This window comes from Bombus affinis, chromosome 10, assembly GCF_024516045.1.
Source record: "Bombus affinis isolate iyBomAffi1 chromosome 10, iyBomAffi1.2, whole genome shotgun sequence".
Classification (NCBI taxonomy): domain Eukaryota; kingdom Metazoa; phylum Arthropoda; class Insecta; order Hymenoptera; family Apidae; genus Bombus; species Bombus affinis.
In genome coordinates, this window is record NC_066353.1 from 5,265,234 (window position 1) to 5,287,996 (window position 22,763).

The 22,763-nt window shown below is 33.6% G+C and overlaps 2 protein-coding genes and 3 long non-coding RNA genes across 12 annotated transcripts in view; 2 read left to right on the forward strand and 3 right to left on the reverse strand.

Moving 5' to 3' along the window:
* Positions 1 to 652: 652 nt before the first annotated feature.
* LOC126921551 (uncharacterized) overlaps positions 653 to 22,763 on the reverse strand; it is a 31,025-nt gene continuing 8,914 nt past the window's right edge. For both annotated transcript variants that reach the window (XR_007712369.1, XR_007712368.1), the window contains exons 2-3: positions 1,112 to 1,534; positions 653 to 995 (exon numbers count right to left, since the gene is read on the reverse strand). This is a non-coding gene — a long non-coding RNA (uncharacterized LOC126921551). The remainder of the gene's footprint in view (positions 996 to 1,111; positions 1,535 to 22,763) is intronic.
* Positions 1,704 to 2,366, reverse strand: LOC126921568 (uncharacterized). Its single transcript, XR_007712397.1, has 2 exons — positions 2,143 to 2,366; positions 1,704 to 1,788 (listed from the first exon to the last, which is right to left on the reverse strand). It is a non-coding gene; the product is annotated as an uncharacterized LOC126921568 (long non-coding RNA).
* Positions 3,137 to 5,389, forward strand: LOC126921540 (protein FAM133-like). Of its 2 annotated transcripts, none has more exons than XM_050733258.1 (5): positions 3,137 to 3,513; positions 3,624 to 3,984; positions 4,064 to 4,167; positions 4,282 to 4,540; positions 4,811 to 5,389. In XM_050733258.1, the coding sequence occupies exons 4-5, from the start codon at positions 4,322 to 4,324 to the stop codon at positions 5,108 to 5,110; spliced, it is 519 nt and encodes a 172-aa protein (XP_050589215.1). In that variant the 5' UTR covers positions 3,137 to 3,513; positions 3,624 to 3,984; positions 4,064 to 4,167; positions 4,282 to 4,321; the 3' UTR covers positions 5,111 to 5,389. The 2 variants fall into 2 exon arrangements, with proteins under 2 accessions (XP_050589215.1, XP_050589214.1); XM_050733257.1 differs by having other exon boundaries at positions 4,282 to 4,439.
* On the reverse strand, positions 5,298 to 21,359 carry LOC126921562 (uncharacterized). 3 transcript variants are annotated; one of them, XR_007712391.1, is made up of 5 exons: positions 21,190 to 21,358; positions 14,049 to 14,204; positions 6,181 to 6,520; positions 5,924 to 6,086; positions 5,298 to 5,821 (listed from the first exon to the last, which is right to left on the reverse strand). It is a non-coding gene; the product is annotated as an uncharacterized LOC126921562 (long non-coding RNA). The 3 variants fall into 3 exon arrangements; XR_007712390.1 differs by having other exon boundaries at positions 5,298 to 5,864; positions 5,924 to 6,520; positions 21,190 to 21,359; XR_007712389.1 differs by having other exon boundaries at positions 5,924 to 6,520.
* Positions 6,144 to 22,763, forward strand: part of LOC126921537 (omega-amidase NIT2-like) — a 67,250-nt gene continuing 50,630 nt past the window's right edge. The window contains exons 1-5 of one of the 4 annotated variants that reach the window (XM_050733250.1): positions 6,144 to 6,271; positions 6,416 to 6,600; positions 7,042 to 7,210; positions 7,490 to 7,723; positions 10,234 to 13,270. In XM_050733250.1, the coding sequence (XP_050589207.1) occupies positions 6,256 to 6,271; positions 6,416 to 6,600; positions 7,042 to 7,210; positions 7,490 to 7,723; positions 10,234 to 10,250 (621 nt within the window). In that variant the 5' untranslated portion in view covers positions 6,144 to 6,255 and the 3' untranslated portion in view covers positions 10,251 to 13,270. Of the gene's footprint in view, positions 6,272 to 6,415; positions 6,601 to 7,041; positions 7,211 to 7,489; positions 7,724 to 7,874; positions 9,304 to 10,233; positions 13,271 to 22,763 lie in introns of those variants that run through there. The other 3 variants (XM_050733249.1, XR_007712366.1, XM_050733248.1) reach the window with 3 other exon arrangements.

Sequence of the window (22,763 nt, forward strand, 5' to 3'; positions counted from 1 at the left end):
AGAGTCGTACTTCGGAACGTAATCGGAACATATTGTACCTTATATGTGATTATTTGGAACGCAATGGGTGAGTACATTGCAATTTAGATATCTTCTTAGTTGCAATTTTTTCGAATAATATCGGTGACCAATCGAAATAGAAATTAGTGCGGAAAGAGGGGAAGGAACCAAAATTTGAAAATCGACATCGGTAACTCAGTAGTTATAGAATAACTCAATCGATAACGTAGATTAACTAGTTATAAATGAAAATATATTTAAATTCAAACTTTAAAAATTAGAAATTAAAAGCAGAAGGCAAAAAAATTATCGCCGAGGATTTATATAATAATAAATAAACAGTACATTCTTTTTGTCTGTCTTACCTAGAAATAAAACAGTTAATTGATGATTATCGTATAGTGTGTACTCATAGCATAAAATTTGTTCAATGAATTAAAAATTATATTTTTTAGATATGTAGACATTAGCGATGTATTAATCCGGGAAGCTCGTCTACCTCGGAAATATCGAGTCTGCGACAACGTCGATTTGGAAATTATTCTTACAGAATATGAAAATTATTACAAGATGAAATTCCAAAAATATCCTATATTGTGCAAGAAAATAACTGAAAAGGAAATAAAGACGAGGGAAATGACAAATGCGAACAAAGTGTAAGAATTTAAATTATTTAACACTATTCAACGTTCTCAACGTATTCAACGTATCGATTACAATATCATTCAATCTTCGAAGAAGTAGTAAAACGTGTCAAATCTGTTAGCAAACAAACGAGAAGTGAGTCTGTATCTGGGTCTGTGAAAGGGAGGAATGCACAACAGAAGATGAGGGGTGATGCTACGGATGATATTAATCTCGCAATGACAGTGACATCAATTTTCGCCAATGAAAGCGATGAATCTTCATCAGAAGAGGAGCTATTTAACATCTTAATGGAACAATCCACGCAATCAAAGATATCAAAATAGGCTCAGAAGCTTTATATAGACAATCTGGAATTACGAAAGATTATTGAAGACATTTCATGCGTAAGTTATTTTCGATTAATATACGTATTGTAAATACTGATTTCAGTAAAGTTTTAAATAACGAATTACATAACACTTACGGAAATTAATACGGAGATTATGCGCCATTTCATCTTTGTATTGTCGCAGGAAATCATACTGACAAAATTAAATGTATATTGGGACAACATTGTAGGCCTAGAGGAATGTAAATCTGCTATTAAGCAGGCCATTGTGTATCTCCTCAAGTACCTTATCTTTTTCAAAGGCCCATTTTCTCCCTGGAAAGGTATTCTGCTATACGGACCACCTGGTACAGGTAAGATACTCGTATTTCTTTCATTCCCGTACATGTTTACAAGCAATTACGAAATAGGGAAGACGATGTTGGCGAAGGCAGTCGCAACAGAATGCCAATGCACCTTTTTTAACATAACGGCCAGCTCATTGGTGAGCAAATGGAGAGGTGATCCCGAGAAGTATATCCGTCTAAGTTGATTTCCTTTGTCTACGAAGAAGAGATTCTAGAATATATCATATATAATAATAATCATATATAAATAGAATAGTTGTTTGGAAAACGAAATGATATTACGTTCGTGATGAAACAATGAATTTAAGGAATTTTGAATATAATATTTAATAAATAATAAATACATTTGTTAAACTGAACAGGTTTTATTTGAACTTGCCTATAATTTTTCGCCTACAATTATTTTTATCGATGAGATTGACTGGATAGGCACAAATAAAGGAGTAAACTGTACATTGTCTGAACCTGCAAAGAGAATCAGATCAGAACTTCTTTCTAGATTGGATGGATTAGTATCTAACGAAAATTCTAATGTAGTTCTTTTGGCTGCAACTAATTGCCCGTGGTATGTATATCACCCTATTTCAATGTTTTCTAAGTAGAAAATATCTTAATATCATAATTATTCATTATCTTAATCTTAATTATTGTGTTGTGCGGAATATTCCTTTGTTATTATTAATATAACAGAACAATAATATTTATTGTAAATATATTATTACGGACATTGATGCAGCTTTACGCAGACTTTTTCTTGAAAAGAAAATATACTTATCATTACCAAATGAAGTTACTCGACTTGGTATGTTCAAATTATACCTTAGCAACCAGTTATTAGAGAATATGGATATTGTAAACCACATAATAAAATCTACTGAAAAATATTCTTGCGTGGATATAAAATTGCTTTGTAAGCAAGCATGGCTGCTAGAAATAAGTCCAATATGGGAAAAACTTGAAAAAAAAAAAAGAAACATCTGTTACGACTTTGAAATATGAATTAAAGAATTATGAAATAATAGCAAAATTGTTAAAAACAATGTCACCTACAGTTACGGATGTGGATAGATATGAAGCGTGGAATAAATATGTATGCCATAAGAACATATTTTAAAAAATATAAATGGTTATCATATAAAAAATATAAAAATATAAAAATATAAATGGTTATAAATTATTAATAGAATTATAGTTCGAAAAATTGTTCGTATGCGTGCATGTATGTGTGCGCACGGGCTATAAACAAGTTTGAAATGTTCGTTCTACATATATACGTGGTATACATATTCCCTTATAATATATAATATGTGTAATCTGAGTGATAATATATCCACGTATTACATATGTGTTAGTGTATTTTATCGATAATCTGTCTTTTATTTCCTCTTATCTTATTAACGCATGTATGGGCGCGTATATGCGCCGGGCGAAAGCTATGGTTATATATGGGATTGTTAACAAATAAAAATTAATCTAGGTGTTATTAAAGAAATTTGTTTCACCTTCTATAAACTTTTTGATGATTGGTTTACTTTGAATATTTTGCATATCTTTGCATATCATGAGCATTTTGTACATTTCTATACATTCAAATTTTCTATGAATATAAAATGATCCGCACTACTATCTACTTCATAGTATACTCTATACGTTTAAAATGCTCCATTAGAAGCTTAAATCTATCAAAATACAGCTCCTAGGGAAATGTGAATTTTCACACGACCACATAATATCGATTTTCTGATTGAAACGTATAGGCAGGTATATACTAGCATAAGCCACCTTCGGCATTTGGCCGTATGGTGCAGCACTAGCTCTGTAACATAGAAAACCATAGGCGTCAGTTCTTCTTATTTCCTCTCTCATATATGTTTACTTTAATGTCACTTATTCAGGCGCTTGATACATTGTCGGAATGAAATTTTAGTAATGTGCAAGTAATTTTGAGTAGATTAATAAAGTATAATAAGATATTAGATTCATGTACATAGTTTCAAGTGACATCAATCTTTATGTCTAGTATATACATGTGTATTGATCTATAAGTCAGTGTTAAAATAACGAATAAATGGCAGAAGAAGGAAAGAAGAAATCTATTAAGAAACCTGTGTTAAAAAATGCTATTCCACAAGAAAAAAAGAAAGTTGATTACATTGAATGCCTCGATGAGAAAGGTATTAAAGTAATAGGGTGAGTTCAAAAAGTAAAATTTATAATCAAGAAACATATAACCTCAACCTAACCTATAAAAATCACCAATAGCGGAATATATATATTTGAAAACAATTTTTTTATTTCAGTGAGGAAGAAAAAAAAGATGAACCTCTAATTATTCCATTACTAGGTTCAAAAACCTGGCATGATAGAATTGTTAATAAAATAGATGCAGACATTTACCTTCCGAAGGCAGATAAGGAAAAGGTAGGAGACGCTAGTGTTAACGAGGCAAAATCAAAGCTATCTAATGGAAAAACATCGCCAATAATATCAATATAGAAAGAAAGAGCCAGTTGAAGATAGTGAAAATAAAGTTGTTACTTTAGAAGAGCAAGCGGCTAAAGAAATCATTGAGGAACTTAAGTCAAAGATGAACATGAAACTAAAACAAATGATTTAACTTTACCTTTAGTAAAAGATGAATCATTAGGAGGCAAAGAACAGGTACGTTATCAACATATTGATGTGCAATGCGCAGATGTATTACATTTGCATATTATAAATATCGTTTTGTATTTTTCAGTCTACGTTAGAAGATTATGAAAAAATTCCTATTGATGCTTTTGGTGTAGCAATGTTAAGGGGAATGGGATGGCAACCAGGAAAGGGAATTGGTTGAAATGAAAAGTATGAATTTTACTCTGGATTAAATTAATTATATGTATTTAATACATCACTTATTGGAAAGTAAACAGAGAACATCATTTTTTATTTCACAATCGTTTATTCTAACTATTACAGATTAGTAGCAGCTGTCATACCAGAATTACGACCAAAAGGTATGGGTCTTGGAGCAGACAAAGTAGCATTGCAGAAGAAAAATACAGATTCCAAAAAAGAAGAGGAAGAAGTTAAAATCGAGAAAGGAACATTTGTGAAAATTATAGCTGGAAAACAAAGTAATAATTATGGTCATATAGAAGGATTTGATGATGATGCAGGAAGGCTCATAATAAAACTAGCTCTTGGTGGAAATATAATATCTGTAAATGAATTTATGGTACGGCCAGTGACTAAATCAGAATGTTCTAAGAACTCAAAAGTTCAAAGTTAATATGAAGTGTTAGTTTTTCATCAAGGGACTTTTAAGAAAACAAATTTGAATTGACATATACATATAAAGACATAATCGGACATGTAGAAAAACTAATTCAAGAGTACCTGTAAGTGTGTTGTTGCATGCAATTTTTTAAAGGTCCCTTCTATTTTTATATAAAATATGATAAATGTAGAGGTTTTAGCTTTCAGTATTTTATGGGGTTAATTTCAGATACAAAAAAGTATGAGGAATATAAGGACAAGGAATCCAAGGGACTCAAGCAAAAGATGGATAGAAAAAGATCAATGTCCCCTGACCCCGAAGACGGTGAAGATGGTGACAAAAGTAGTAATAAAAGAAAGAAAATCGGAAGTACGATGCAGAATAAGAACAAGTATGATAAAGTGGGGGATAAAAAATCAGAAAGACGAAAAAGGCGCTCCGAATCTAATGATGACAGCGATAGTGATTCTGAAAAGAAGAGACGAAGAGAAAGAAGTAACTCTAATAGTAATGATTCTTATAAATTAAAAAGATTGAAGAAGTCAAAGAAACGTAAGAAGCACGATTGCTCGTCTGAAAGATCAAGTAAGAAACATAAAAAGAAAGGCAAAGAAAGAGAAAAAGTTAGAGATAAGAAACCCAGAGATTATGCAGACAGAAAGAAACACAAAAGACGAGAAAGATCAAGATCTCGATCATTTAGTAGGCAGTAATATTTTCCAGTAACGTATTCGGTCATTTTACTTTCAAGATAAATTGTACAATTTTATTTATACAGATTTTATAATAAAGTGTATTTTTACAAAAGTATATTTCTTTTCTTACCCTTAACTGAAAATTACATTTAATTATAATATGTAATAATGTTTACAATTACATCAAATTTAATGTCCTAAACTTTATCAATAATTATTAAAAATCCCCGCGTATTGTTTACGTAATGTTGATATCGAGTAGTAAAATACATAACCTCAAAGAACATTATGATACTTACGAACATCGCTAAACAAGTAGTGCGAACGATGTCGAGAAAGTATTCACTATGTATAAAGTATTTATAGATAAAAAGTATGGGAAATATATAACCGAGTGTATTTAAATTTTCCAACATTTTAGCATTTCGCTTGGCGTTGGTACAACTTCAAGTAAATGAAGTAAAAGCAAAAATGTAGAGCGGGCAGTTTCCTACATTTCCAGCGCGAAAGAGCATAATGCTGATATTATCGCTCTTCCTGAATGCTTTAATTCGGCATATGGAATACGTAATAATTTGTTTCTTTTTCTAATAATTTATTATATGTATAACAACTATATAGAAAAAAGTAAAAGTAGACAAATTACCTTATCGTTTATACTTCCATAAAGATTGTGAATTGACTCGAGAATATAGAATTTCCCCACTTTTATGATTATCGTGATTTTTGTATAAATATATTTTTTAAGATACTAATAATTAGGTACTTATAAACTAGTATTATCAATTATTTTGTATTTATAATTCCACCTATAGTAGTTAAAAATTAAAGTTAGTTAAAATCTAACTTTATGCTTCAAAAAGTACTAGCAAAGTCGTTACGTAACAAGTCACTGGTACTAACCCAAATAGCATGATTGTAATTAAACATTTCTAAATATTCATTTTTCATCTTGAACCTGTAGAAACAATTTATTATATGTACTATTATCTAAGTAATTATATATTTAAGTAAATCGAAATATAAAATTTAGTTATTTTAATAATTTAAAAAATAAAAAATTGACAAACATTTCAACCTAATTTATGGTTGGAACAAAGGACAGTTATTTTTCATTAATTGAAATATTGCAATGCAGAATACTTTCCAAAATACGCCGAGAGTATTCCTGATGGTGAAACGAGCGTTGCTTTATCGATGGCAGCTAGAGAAAACAGCATTTATGTAGTTGGTGGTACGATACCTGAAATAGAGGGCGATAAATTGTACAATACCTGTACTATTTGGGGTCCCGATGGAACTTTGATAGGAAAACACCGGAAGGTAAATAATATACCTCCATGTGGCTTTGAAATTGAAAATATTGGGGTGGAGAAAGTGACTCTATCTAGGAATAATTTAGGAATATACATATGTACATACGTGTACTATAACCAATTCTATAATTTAAAAAATATGTTATAGGTTTATAAAATACGTCTTGATACGAGAAACATATATTTTTGTCGTAATATAATATATAAGATTTGGACAATATATTTGTTTTGTAACATAAATTTTTCACATAGGAAAAAACTTATTTTTTCTTAAAAAATATTCCTTCTCAAATATTATTAAATGATAAAACTTTTTAATAAAAGAAAGTGATAAAAACGCTGTCAGTTATTAAATAAAAAACAATTAAAGTTTAAAAGTTCGTAACATTGATGTTAAATTACAAAAGTTACAGCAATAGAGTTAGCAACTATATTTTTATATTATTAGGTACATCTATTCGACATCGACATTCCCAACAAGATTACTTTTCGAGAGAGTGATTCACTCAGTCCTGGTAATTCCCTAACAATGTTTGATGTGAAGGGCTGGAAAATAGGTATTGGCATTTGCTATGATATCATATTCGAGGAAATGGCACGCATTTATCGGAACAAAGGTACAGTAGCTTAATCGAACAATACTTAACTAGCAGGAAAGTAACTATCTTTCTTAAATATATTCTATATAAAATATAATCAATATAATCTGTAACTCTGTATAAAAAGGAGCTTAATTTAAAAAACCAGTATATTCGCTGAAAATGAAATAAATAAAAGAATTAGAAGCACGACAAGAGGACTGTTCTCGCATATTCATAAATTATGGAATGTGGACTGTGCAGCTACAAAGTTAACTAAAATTCAGTGGTCTCATATTTCCCGTTTCTCTGTGTTAGGTTGCCAAATGCTGATATATCCGGCGGCATTCAATATGACCACTGGACCACTGCACTGGTCATTACTTCAGCGTTCCAGAACGAATGACAATCAATTATACGTCGCCTGTATATCACCGGCTCGTGTTCCTTCAGCAAGTTATGTCGCATGGGGACATACACAGTCGACAAATCCCTGGGGGAAAATCCTTTACGATTTGGAAACTCAGGAAAATATGGTGGTCACCGATATCGGTAATTTCCAGCTTAACGTTAAAAGCGAGAAATCCACGATGTAATTAACTTTGAGTCTCGTTGTTTTATCGATTTTGCCGGCTCCCTCTGTATTTGCTGAATTTATTAGCAAGCATTACTTATTACTTGGTATGTTTTTCTTTTCTCTCAGATTTGAAAGTTGTTGAGGAAGTAAGGGCTCAGATACCTTTTCTCAAAGATACATTTTCTCAAAGACGTACGGATTTGTACGACACTGTCTATAAAAAGGAGTAACTCTACACTGAAACAGAAAATGTTTTCTTATAATATTTCTACTACAATACCGTTTTTTTTTTTTTTTTTTTTTTATGAATTATTACTAATTACTTATCATTTGTACTAAATGAATAACTCAATTAAGAAAACCAAAATGTTATAAATGATAATCTTGTGTATCAATATGTAATTGGATATTGTAATAATATTGGAGTGTCTTTGATCAGGGATATGATAAAGAACACGCGAAGACTACATTCTTTTGAACATCTTTAATATCCATCATTTATAACATTAAACATCTTTTTAAATATTTAGATACATTAATACGTAACTCTTTATATATATAAACATTAATTTGAAGTTACAAGCTTAGAGAAATTGGTCGATTAATATTTATAGGTCGGCTGTCTTGATGAAAGTCTTAAAGAAAGCAAAAACATAACAATGTCGCAAATATAATTTATAGTTTAACTTCTTTCTTGTATCTGTCTGCCTTTCACGATGTTTTACCAATTACAATAAGTAATTTCGACTTCTTTGCGCTCCGTTTTAACGCATTCGAGACCGAAAGAAATTCATATCAATCAGTAGGCATAATATATATAACTGTACATAATACATTATAGTATAACATAGTATATAATTTTATATTTTAAAAACACGAGGCATAAAATTTAAGATTGTCATCGATTTAAAATTAAAATATGAAAAGGATATTCGAGAGAGAGAAAAGCACAGTATCATTCTAACAAAACATTCAGATCGTACTGACACCCAGGAATCGTATTACAATAAAATCTCGGTCTCGAATGAATTAACATGAACGATTAACATGAAACACACTTGCGGCTTAAACACCTTCGATATCGAGGAAATTCAAACTTTACAAATAAAAGCAGTCTGTTCCTCTTTCCACCACAGACTCTCATACCATATCCGCTCTTATCCAGGCTTTTACTTGAAATCTCTGTCTATTTACAATTTAAATTTACCCGGACCACTCGTTGAATCGGCAGCCCTTTATAAATATATAATGAACCCAGAACATATACCTGTGCCCCTAGCTGGTATCAGCTCTAGTAACGTTCATACCGGAACTTTCATACGACGCCAATTTGTCACGCGTGAACATCGATTCTTTCAGGGGTCACGGCTTTATGGGATTATATCCTTTAAAGTAATTAAAGTGATACTAATGATACAGAATTTTTTACAAATATTTAATATGTCCATAAAATAGGAAGTTTCGTGCTCTCTTATTTTATATTAATTATAAATTAATAAGTTTTACATTTGTTATCTATAGATATAATAAATTATTGAAATTCCATGAAGACATATTCTGGAACACATTAGAAGATTTTGCTGTAATTTACAACGGATGCTCCGAGTACAAACAGGCAGTAAACGAACAAATAGAAATTCAGGCCATTGTGGTAGTATAGCTCACGTGGGATTTTAAGCTCGAATTGGACTTAAACGTTACGATCGTCGTGAATAATTACGATATATACCCTGTACGACGAGCAGAGAATCTTAAATTATTAACGGCAATTCCTTTGTGCAAAGTGCAATTTTATTAACGGCCTGTAACGAATGAACGGCTCGTTTTGAATAAAGTTTACATTTAGAAAGTAAACACAGAAACACATTTTAAGAAACTAAGATATCGAGTTCTACTTGTAAACATCAAGTGCTCTTCGTTTGAGAAGATTACGAGTCTCTTCTTCGATAACGACATTAATTAAGAAGTTTCGATACCGTTTATGACATTAAGATCTCATTAGTAAAGTTATATCATTAAAATCCTACTGTTCCTAGAGAATATATATAGTTAAAACTTCCAGAGGATCAACAGGTAAAGAAATTGTTGATATTAGCATTGTTAGTGACAACTGACTGTAATCGATATCTGCTGGGTGAAGTTGTGTGTTCTGAGAATCTGTGTTAATGCAAGGATTCTGTTACAAATCATCAACTAAAGAGCCACCGGGCACGTCCGACCGATCGATCGATACCACGAACCTTGAATGAATTAACGCTCAAGGTGGAACGGATTTAATAGATCGAGTGTTAGTGTAATTTGACACTTTGTTTACACTTGCTTTATGCAAACAAAGTTTGATGTTCTGAACTCGATGGTTATAAGATCTTATTGAAACTCCAGTATTTCACCCGCACGGTACGACACTTTGTTGATGATTGTCCTTGTATGTTGTTGATACTCCCCATCAGCCGTTAAATTTTGTTCGTCTATCGTACTTTTCTAGCCAGAGGTTTTCCCTGATGTTTTTCCCTACTGTCTAAGTCATCAGGTTTGCAGCTCGGGGAGGACAGATAATTCGGAATTTCCCAAAGGAAGGAGAGGTGTTATCCGAGCCATAAAGGGACGGTCACTCAAAATGCCGAATAGATTCATTTAAATAATTATGAGAAACAAGTAAGTTTTGTAACCACAAGTTTTCAAATGTTATAGTTTGAATCTGTTCTTATAATTTTAAAAAGACCTTACAGCCAGGATCTCTAAAAAATTCGATGAAAATTCTCATGAAACATCAATTGAAACAATTAAACGCAACAGAGAATGGGTATAATCATATAATTCCTCCCCATTTCAAAATTCATTCATATACATCGATGTTTGTTTTCATATTTGTTTTATGTGTGAAGAATACGTATTTACTGGCATCAAAATATTTTCTGTTTCAATTCCTGGTCATTTTAGATCGAAACTTCCAAATATCGTTGATTAAAAATTTTTTAATTTTTAAAATGAAAGGCACTAATTATAGGACAAAAAGTTGTTTCAATTATTTGAACATTCTGCTTCATTCCTACAATAACATATTTTATTTTAAATTAAAACAAGAATCAATACTATTGTGTATAAGTTTAATGGAGTGACACAGGTGATTTGTAGCTAACACTGTAGCTAACATAGTTTCTGCAATATACCTTTTAATCGAGTAGAAACAAGGGGATTTTAGAAATTTCTATTAACCGACAGTATTGTCAACAAGTTTTAACAATGACTGAAGGTTGCAAAATTAAATATAAAATGATTTATTAATAGCATATGCAGTGTTAAATTTGTAAATAAGCAGTTTATCTTTTAAGAATAACAAAGACACCAGAAAATAAAAATAAAGAATATTCTAATTATATTGCAAACTAACGAATAATGTAAAGAATTTATTTTTGTTATCTATATCACAGATTTTAGGTAAAATATTAATTTACTTATTACTAGGAGATTGAATTTGAAATATAATTATAATTTATAAGGGACACCTTTAAACTAGCAGATATTTGGTAGCAGTTCTCTAGCCTTTGTACAATATAACACAGTTCAGTTTAATTGAGTTTAATCCCTTTGACCAGCTAGTTTCCAATTTCATTTATGGCATAATCTCCTGACAATTTCATACCCTTCAAAAGAAACACGATTTTCTATTATTGTTTTACAATCGCGGAATATGATCAGTGTTTCAATTAAGCTCCACTGTTTTAATTTCCCGTCTACGCACGATGTGGGTACACCGTTTTTTTGTTGTTTTCAGATACAAGTGACGAGAAATTATGAAATGATATTTTAAATTTAAACTGATTTCATTCATTGATTTATTGTAGCGACAATGGTAACTTGTTCAAATAAAGATTTTATAAATAAAATATTTAAGGTCTAAAATAATAAATTAACACATGTGAAAACGTTAAAGCTGTTACCCTTATTCATGGTCTTGTTGGAACGTGTTTAACGAGCGTAACGTAGGCGTGAAAACGAAAACGTTGAGACTCCTGTGGCGTAAAAAGACTGAATTCCTCATAAAAATACAAGAAACGAGAGGAAACGTGCACATAGTTTATTCTCGACCTTGGATACATAAAACCAAAAAAAAAAAAAAAAAAAAAAAAAAAGAAAAAGGAACAAGAATTTTTTTTTTTGGTTATTTAACGAAACTCATTGTATCATTTTTATTACTCTATATAAAACGTAGAATCATATACTGACGAATGTTATTTCGAATTTCTAACTTCAGAACGATAATTACATATTTGAAATTACCAATAAGTGGTAATAGCATTAAAAATATGGAATATTCAACGAGATGAAATATAAGTAAGGTATTTAAAAGAAAAAAGATTGAAACGTTCGATGTAAAACGATGAAATTAAATGATTGGACTTGAAAACTTGATTCGGTTTAATAATTCGATGAAAAAAGTATTCATCCTATGAAAAAAGAATTCATGTTCCTGTCGATATATCAACGACGTGCGCCGTTACTTCCGACTGCTCTGCAATTCAAATGCAATACTCGAATATACATGGCGAAAGAAATGAAAATTGTGCAATTTAAGGGAACGAATTACTCTCGCGTCCACGTAACTTCAAAATGTTTCACGTGTCCGTGTTTGCGAAACGAAATTCGTCGTTGTCCAACTAACACGCTTGCAGATGCTACGTTCACTTTGTTGCATATAGGGCTTAAATATGTGAACAAATAGAACGGAGCAACTATCATTAGCGTAATTTTAACGTGTTAAAGTGAATTAATGCATAAGCTCGTCATCTACGTTCGACCATGATTATGGCAGTGATTATTGTTATATACGAATTTTCGTGCAATATATGCGAAAATTCGTGGTTGTCCAACTAACACGCTTGCAGATGCTACGTTCACTTTGTTGCATATAGGGCTTAAATATATGAACAAATAGAACGGCGCAACTGTCATTAGCGTAATTTTAACGCGTTAAAATAAATTAATACATAATTTCGTCATTTACGTTTAGTCTACGTTTTTTCATCTACGTCATCTACGGCACCTACGCGAATCTTATTGATTACGAACATTGATCGATTACATTAATTGATGAACTTTGGCAGTGTTCGTTGCTATAAATGAAACTTAATAGTTGTTGAAACCGCTCGAAAGTCGTGTTCCTAAATCCTTCCCTCGTCTCGTATCATGTTCATAAATCATTCCCTCGTCTCGTATCGTGTTCATCAAATGGAAAAGGAAATTGTGTTTTAATGAAATTGCTTGCTACTATCAATCTTACTGTGTCACTCGCATAGGAGAAGAAAGTGAGGAAGGAGAAAAAAATTAAGGTAAGGTCATCAATGAGCAAAATGTTTAATGTAATTAAAACTGTAATTAAAATTGAGTCCGCTGCAAACCTCATGACATTTAAAATTCCATACGTATATTGTTATACGTAACATTACGTTAGATTAGACGTTTGCTGTGTGATTTGTATAAGTGTTTTGTATAAGAGAGAAAATAAAAGGTGTGATAACCAATCCGAGTGGATCAGCTTGATTATCAACCCCAACCTATAGAAAATAACAGGTACCCCGCTGTGGGTAGCCACCAACATGCTAATTTAACTTTTTTTTTCTTTTTATTTATTTATTGAAATTCACAATTTGTCCAATTTGGACATTTAATAATAATAATTTAATAATAATAAATATTATTAATAATTTTATCAATTTTTTATATTTCCATCCTTCATACAAGTGACAATGAATCATAAAAGTTTCATAGAAATCACAAAGATTAGGGGATAAGTATACCACTATCTAATATATTTTTATATATGTATATGTATGTATATTCCCAAATTACATGATAGAATATGAATAATATTGAACAAAATATAATCAACTACAGTACCATGGAAATACAACAGATTACAATTTTCTACCTGTCACCGATTCATCGTCATCTCCTTTCATTCTTTTGACATATGTAAAAACAAATTAACCCGTCTGATATAATCATACCTCGCTCTTTGAATACAAAAATCTATTCAAATGAAATAAAGGGGAAGAAAATAAGAATAAATATAATTACTCAGGTATAATCTTCTCGAGGTATAATTATTCAGTTACAAATGATTCTTTGTTAACAGACTACATTGTACACTACTTCTACACTACTTTTACTTTTTACACTACACTACTTTTCCCGATGGCTGAAGCTAATCGTCGACGTTTATAAGGTACGAATTTCGTCAACGGCGCCATCGGAATCTTTATTTTTAATTAAAAAAAGAAATTAAAATACTACAATTACCATCACTAAGGTCAGCGTCCACAATACACTATGTTTTTCAAGTTTATGTGAACCATCGACAATAACCACATCAGATCCGGACCAATGCTCAGTGCCAACCTTATCCAGGCATTGGAACTGGCAACATCGGCGTCCAACGCGGAATCTCTTGCAGCTCTGTAATAAAAAGAAATCGATTAATTGTACGGATCAATCGTCACTAGACTACTCGAAAATCCAGGTCATTCAAAGAATGAAAGAAGAAAGAATTGCTCCAATTCCACCATTGCTTTTGCAAAACTAGTATTTGAGAACCATTGGTCAAATATATTATAACACTAAACGTACATTTCGGGAAGAATAATTTGTGCTATGAAACAGAATACGATAAAGTTCAAAGGTTACATCGATTTTCAAAATTTTTATTCAAATATTTATATTTATAGTACGCCATTAGCAAAGAAGACATGTTTGCGTGCGTTATCGATTTTACGCTTTTGCCACGCAAACATGGAAATTGCGATTCAAAATTGAATTTGCACTGGAAACGGTTGACGTTACGACATCAATAACATATTTCAAAAACACTGACGATATCATACGGAATCAGAGAGATTCTATGAGAAGTTAAACGCATAATCATCCTATTGTAAATAACAGGAACAGAAAGTACACAAGGAATAATACAGAATCATCCTATCATCCTATCCTATTATACAGGATTGCTTTGATTCGAGCTCAAACATAGGGAAATCTGAAAGAATTTTTCGCAGAATTTCCTTCCCCTTTGAATTGGGTTTTATACAGAACGACTTTAACCTTTTCAAGGAAATACCTATAGAGTGTGACGATCTATGATTTTAAATAGAGAGGTATATCTGAAAAGAGGTGGATGTAAAACGTAGCATATAAAACGTAGATCAAATCTTTATTCAAGGATTTTTTCTCTTCGCAGAGAATCAGGTTTTCAAGAACGATCGAATATGTATGCACTTGATTTACACGTGAAGTTGTCATTAAAAATATTGTTGCGTTTAAAAAGATAAATATTGATTTAAATTTAATGAAATTGTTAGTCCAATTGTTTAAAGCTTAAAGATATGTAGGTGTCACATTTATATAATGAAAACCTGGGAGCGGCATTAATTAACAAACCTAGTCACGCGCACACGTACTTTAAAACCATGCTTGAAAATCGATATACCCTGAAACAATGCATCGTTCTGCGCTTCCAATTTATTTTCGCACGAAGAATCAGTCCATTCATCGTTGCCGTCACCATCGCTACTGTAATCTATATTACTCGAATAAATTCTATATCTTGATTGGAAAATCGCATATTTTAACGAACTTTCTGTGTGTGTGTGTTTTTTTTTTATGATTTTAATTGGCAATTTCCGAAATTGAACTATAGCTTGAGAATAAACCGATAATATTTGAGGGTATATATACATACATCATGTTTTTGATGGGTTTTGTAGTAAAATAATTGTAGAAAAAGCAAACTTTTTAAGAAAAAATTACCATATTCGAGTAATAAATTATAGAAAATTACCAATGTAAATTAAAACTTAAAAAGAAGAATCTATTACACGTAATAAAGAGAAGGACTTGTTCTCGAACGGCAATTCAACAAATACAGTCGTTGCAGAAACATAGTTTTACAAGGGAGAAGAATCTCTCTAGGAACTCGACGATGTCACGTCAAGCGAAAATTCAATAAAGTGATTACTAACCGTATTACCAGCGGCAATCGTGTTACGGCAATTCGTAAATAAGTTAGTCGTTTATTTGGAGAAACGTCGCTGGCAATATCGTCACATTTTAATTACGTCAGCGCTATCAACTGGTCTTGGAAGAAAGTTTTCCATTATGTACTTTTGCCCACGGCGTCGTTCCAACAAATGAATCCGAGTTTTGAATCGCTTTCTCTTATATCACGAATTTGTAACGGTGTTTCTTCAAACTTTAAACGATTGTAATGAATGCCTTTGCGTACAAAGACTGATACCTGGTTCGACTAGAAGCTTCAGCTAATTAGTGCCCCAGTTAATTTGGATGTTCACTACCACGCCACCTAAGAAGTGGCTTCGTGTCCGAGCGGATTTCCCCCAGGCAAAAAAAAAAGAAAAAGAAAAAGGAAAAAAAGAAAAAGAGAAAGAAGAAGAAAAAGAAAAAGAAAAAAAATAGTTAATTTGGATGTTATAAAATATTATATAACCAAGAACTTATCTTTTACTTGGTAGTCGCATAAGAGAAGACCGAGCCATTGAATCGCTCAAATAGATTAGCTGATTCGCTTAACGTATTTTTACTTCCGATGACGTAAACAAGAGCAGAAAGTACACAAGTAATAATACAGAAATGTCAAATGTACAGAGGCATAGATTTCGTTAAATCATTAGCACGTAACATTTCCTTATAATTCTATTTGTGTATAGCAAAATAGCTTGTGTGCTTTCATGAATTATAATTGATATTTAGAAGCTTTCATGTAGGTAGATATATAACTCGTGTTAATTAGTAATTTAACAATACATCATGACAACATATCATTTTCGTTTCTTCGTTTATCTCGTTATGCGCGTAAACGAATGTGTAAATAAAGACATTTAATCAACGATAACATGTAGTGGCAAGCATGATAATTATCGACAAAGGAGAATATTGGTGAAATGATTGTGGTGATTTCACTCGGTGTATCGGTAAATAAACTTTGATAGACATTGCCGGTGAATTCGCTGCCGGTGAAATCGTGTCGATGAAATAATTGTCAGTGATTTAAAGATAACCCAATTTATTGATCTCCCCTTCATAGAGTTGTACGTCTCTCTATAAAACATTTAGCTTAGTCACACTAAACTGGACTGGACTGCAAGTAAGAAGATTGAAATGCAAAATTCACGTGTGAGATGGAAAGTTCGATAAGGCGATTATGTATATTAACCCGAAAGAAAGCTCATGGCTTTGCAACGCGTTACACGCAACACGGAATTTCCCTCGCTGAAATAATCCTATTACAACGATACGATTTTCCTTAACAGATCTCGCAATGTAATTCTCCCTCTGCAACTTTTTATTAGGTTTGAAACACGAGAGTTTCGAAGCTCTGCAAAGTCTCGCGAATCTAGAAGTCGAGTTTCAACGTATTTTCGCTTCTTATTTTATAGCTGTTAATAGTTATTATCTCACTCTGCACGTACATCAAACGTGTACTTATGTAAATCCAAAGGAAACGGAAACAACCGAGAATAATTGAGGATAATTCGAATACGTACCGATTAGTAAAGTGTTTGGCAAAGAAAAAAAAAAAGGAAAATTGTATCGGAGAAATAGGGGAAAAACGGTGGCGTACATCAAGCAATCTTTATGGCTGTAATACATTTGTTATTCATTTATGTTCATTTTCCATCGCGTAACAGACGTTGAAATAACTGGCAGAACGAGCATATAAATCTTGTATCGCTCGACCTGACTTCTCCCGATGGAAAAATATTCACCAGCCAGGGATCGTGCATCGCTAATTACTCCGTTCTACTTTTCAACCGCGTTTCCATCCATACAGAAAAGCAAGAAGGCAAACCCTATCGCACAGTCGTGAAGAGATGCAAAAGCAAGAAACCAACCAACGACATGCCGATCGACATGGTGGAAGCAGTCCTACAGAGGGGCTATTCACCATGGGACACGGACCCTCCCATTACGAGGGCCGCGAAAAGGCAGAGACCGAAGAAGAAGAAGACATCAGCTTCAGCGTCGTCATCGGCGAAGGCGATGTCGTCGATGCCGCCGGAAGAATGAACACCAAGAAGGCTGCAGGAGTCGATGGAAGACTCCTGGACTGCTGGAAGCAGGAGCTGGTAGCAAGCTGGAACCAGACTGCTGGAAGACGGCCAGAGTAATACTGCTAAGGAAGCCGGGAAAGGATCCCAGTCTCCCTAACGCGTACCGGCCGATAAGCATACTCCCAGCCATGAGCAAGGTCTGGGAAAAATGCTTTAAGAAGATCATCGAGAGATGCATCGGAACGGACCCGTTCCATCGGAGGCAGTATGGGTTCAGAAAGAAGAATTAGCTTAGCGAATACCGATAAGAACAGGAAGAAGCTGAAACGGGCACAACGAACGGCCCTCTGCATAACAACGACGGCATACGGTACCGTCTCCCACGCGGCACTTTGCGTGTTCATCGGGATTCTCCCGATTTACATAAAGATAAAGGCGCTCGGAGAGACTTACAAGAGGAACAAGATCCATAAGCCCAGGATCGGTGCGGATGACGGTAGCGAGCTGAAGGAGGAAATGGAGGCGATTCGCAGGAAGGCCCAGGAGGAGTGGCAGAAGGAGTGGAAAAACCACAAAAAGGAGAATGTCACAAGGAAATTAATACCGAATGCGCTGCTATTTACCAAAAAGAAGATGGACATCGATCATTACACCATGCAGCTGTTAACCGGGCATGGGAGCTTCGGTGTCTATAGGAAGAGGATTGGCACGAACAGCGACAGCAATTGTCTCGACTGTGGAGACCCTAACGACGATGCAGAGCACGCCCTCTTCGCGTGCCCGAAGTGGACGGACAGAAGGATCGAGCTGGAGAACGCTCTTGGCGAGAAGATAGACGTGGACAACCTGATCGCCACGGTGACCGCCAAGAACGAGAGCTGGGATAAATTCAGGCAATTCTGCAAGACCGTCATGTCTCACAGGAGGGTAACAGCGGAGGCCTGGGAGGAAGCAAGGAGGAGAACAAGAGCAACAACAACTACGCGGAGCAGTGAAGGCAAGAATACAAAACAACGAAAAACCGCAGAAGGAGATCAGCCCAGTATTCTGAACTAGCTGAGAAGATGACGAGAGCAATACAGAATATACAGAATAACTGCCCGAAGAAGAAGATACAACGGGGCATGAAAGGACAACCTTGATGACTGCCGACAGGTTTTACCGGGGTTGTCTGTCCTCAAAGCAAAGGAAAAAGGAGGAGGGGTTTTTAGTGGGTATGGCAACAACATCCGCCCGAGTCCCACATAACCCAGTGATCCGCATCACTGGGTATGCGTAACAGCATTTGCCCCTCCTCACGCAAAAGAAAAAAAAAAAACAAAAAAGAAAAAAATAATAAACTATACACTCTATCAATTTTAAGTTGATAATTTCGTTATTATATAATTTTTCTTAGTCTAAACTGAATCCAGGAAGAAGAACTTTCATCCAATTACATACTTCATTAATTCATGAATTATATTCGTTACCGTACGTACAAAAAGAAAGTTGACTGATATAAAAATTCAAAGGATAGAACTTCTAAGCTCGCGATTGGAAACAGATTCAGTTCAATGGTTTAATTTGCCATTTAATTGAATTCTCTGGCAATTTCAGCGAACTGTGGGCTTTAAAAGTGTCCCGCATTCAAACGCAAGACTTCTCCTCCACCTTTCCCTTTCTTTCAATTCCAACCTCAAGTAATTGACCTATTAATTCGACGATATATTTACATGCTTGCAAGGGATTCAAACAACTTCGTTGCGTTAAATTCGCAATTATAACCAACACGAATGTCTCAATCAATGTGCAGCTCGAAACAAATAAAAGACAATTAACTTTTCAATATAACGATTGATATGTTTGATGAAGAGAAATGTATGAATTTTTAAAAACGTCTCCTAGTACATTTAGCATTTTTATAATAAAAACTTAGAACACACACGCACACATATACTATTCCATGAAATGATTTACACAGCTATGAGTCTAATCCTATCATATTATAAAGGGATGAACGAACTTTTCCTAATAAATATAACTTTATACAAAATCTTGTTTAAAAAAATTAGTTTTTTATTCTCATTAAATTAATTTAATATCAGAATATATAATTTTAGTCGTTATCAAAATTTTATGTCAAATGCGTTCATAGATACATATATAAATAAATGTCTAATCCTATGTATTTATTTCAACTGAAATCTTAACTTAAATATTTATTAACAATATTCTGACGAATATGCAATGAAAGATAAAAACAACTTTATTTTTCTTATAGAATGTCTCATGCTTCTTACTCATTTTATGTTTCTCGTTGTCAGTGCGTAACTACTTATCAGCCGCATGAATGCTAAGTTTTACTACTGAGAAACGAAGAGACATATAGATGCAAATATACGCTACCTCGCGTGAAAAAACATCAGATACATTAATCAGAAGGAATATCCGATACATATAAAATTCATGGCGTAGTTATTTATACATACGGAATATTTCTTTCTGTATGAAATATTCTTTCTTCTGAATTCTTATTATAAATGTATGTCCATTTCCTACCTTAAAATGTCTCTCCTTTGAAAAACTCCATTTAAATATAACGATTAACAAAATATTACCAATAAAAATATTAAAACGAGATGCTGAAAGAACCTTTTAATGAAGTACAAATGATTATTTCAACTTTTATTCTGTTAAATTTGAATTGAATCGTTTATAAACCGAACAGGTGTATAAAATTTTATTGCGTAAAAATTGTGAAGCTGAAAATTAGGAACGAATAACGAATGAGTAACCTAGTTTCATTAAAAGGTACGTGTACGCCGATCCGCGTAACAACTTCGACACTCCAATTATTATAAAGCATGTATCCTTCAGAGATTTTTTGCGCGAACGCAAGATACCTTTTACACGTGCAACTGAATAAGTGGAACGTGATTTTCAATATTTCTTCTTGTAGAACTTGTAACAACGTAACTGTTTCACGAATATTTTCCCTGACACTTTTACAACGATGCGTAGAAATCTCCTTTTCTAATTAATAATTTCAGCGTTTCTCTGAACAGTTTCGTTGCGATTAAAAAATATACAAAGCTTACGACGTGCTTGTTTAAAAATATTTATATGGAACAAGATTTCGAATTTGTCACATCAATCGCGATCTCAGCAGGTGTAAATTAATTCGTTCTAATGAACGATTAAATTAAACGGCTCGTGACAAAAATTATCCCTGTCCATGTTTGTCTTTCTAAAACTAATTCAAGGCGAGTTAAATGAATCGCTGTGTACCCTATTCGCGCAGCATGTGTTTTAACGACCAGCATGCAAGCGTTAACGGTGTACTTTAGTTTCTCATGGTTGTGTTAAGCTGGTTGCTCTTAGAATGAGCATATACTTACCAAAGGAGGTGAACAGAAGATAGCCTGGCACCATTTTGGCTCCGAATGGTAACAGAAGCATTGAGTGCAAATCGAAGGTCCCGGCACATACATCATTCCATACGAGACAACTTTTCCTTCGAAATCAGTACAGTTTCCTCTTAAAGACACTGAAAACAATTAACAGCGTCAATATCTTTGCCACTCGACAATCGTACGCGCAGTTACGCTAACCGTTTTAACGCCACGCAACGTGATCGCTCTATTCGCGTACCGTGGTAAATTGTGCCACGATGTATGGTCACGATCATTAATTCGCAACGCGCTCAAGCGTGCTCGTCGCGAGTCATGTCAGAGTTTCCTCTCGTAATTACTTGTTTTTCAAATGATCATAAACCAAATAAAAAAAAAAACACCAATATAAAAAATTACCTCTTGAATCGGAAAACCAAATCCTGCATTATAGAATGTTATCACGCAAACGAAACGCAGAGCATAAATATTTCGCAAACTTTTGAGTGTTTGTTGTAACGCTTCCAGTATAACCGATGAAATGAAGCGCGAGCACGTCGAACGGTATATTTCGATGAAAAAAACAGGATGAAAAAGGGCAGCGCGATCGCGTCGATCGGTACTCCTCGCAAATAAATAAACGAAGCGCTAGCGCGCTGCATAGCACAAACCGATACGGAGTCTTGAAACATCCGACACTAAAACGGTTAATAACATTACTCAAACGACCGTACCAGGAAATTTTTGTTCAACGGATCCGCATTGCGGCTATCACGATGCTTCTTCGTTGCATCGATGCTTCATCGATGAGATTAAAGCACCGTTGAAATAGGTTATTCGATTTCTTACATGGGGAAAAAGTTTTTATATCGTGTTTGCTGTTTTACTTCGCAAGTGTGCTTTACAGTATACGTTAGAACTCCAAGTCGAGCTATCCGAGTTAAAGTCTCTTGAAACTTAAAACGGCACTTAAAGGATATAGGTATAATAGAAGGTTCGTTTAAAATTCAAAAGTGTATATACGTACATATACATTTGAATAAAAATAGCGGATAATCTCAAGTAAAAAAGTAGGTTGGTGTTAGTAAAATGGTTTCAAAATACTTGTCAAAAGTCAAACGACTTGACTAATTAAGAATGGATGTAAGAGATTGAAAGCAAAGGGCATCTAAGAGTATCAATTAAGTAACAAACTCACGGTGACAAAGAGGTTTTCACTCGCTCGAATTCAAATAAATCGGTTAATTTGAGCGAAACTTTAGGTGCACGAGAAGCGACACGCGTCCTCAAGGACTACGAAGGTTCTACTCGAACGAATGAAAACTTTTCTCTGGCCCGGTGTGTATACACAAGACGTGCGAATTTAAAGTGCAGATTGTATTAATTGAAATAATTGGTTGGTTTGATCAAATTAATCGTTTTAAGCTGAAATGACGAAGGTCATCCAAGTAATTGATGTCCACTGTAATTATTTGTTAATCGAGCGTGGAATCGGAACGATTCGACCTCGTTCCAACGCGAATCGTTACTAAGGCAGAGACGGCAATTAATAATTGTCGCGTCATTTGTTCGATCGTGTTCAC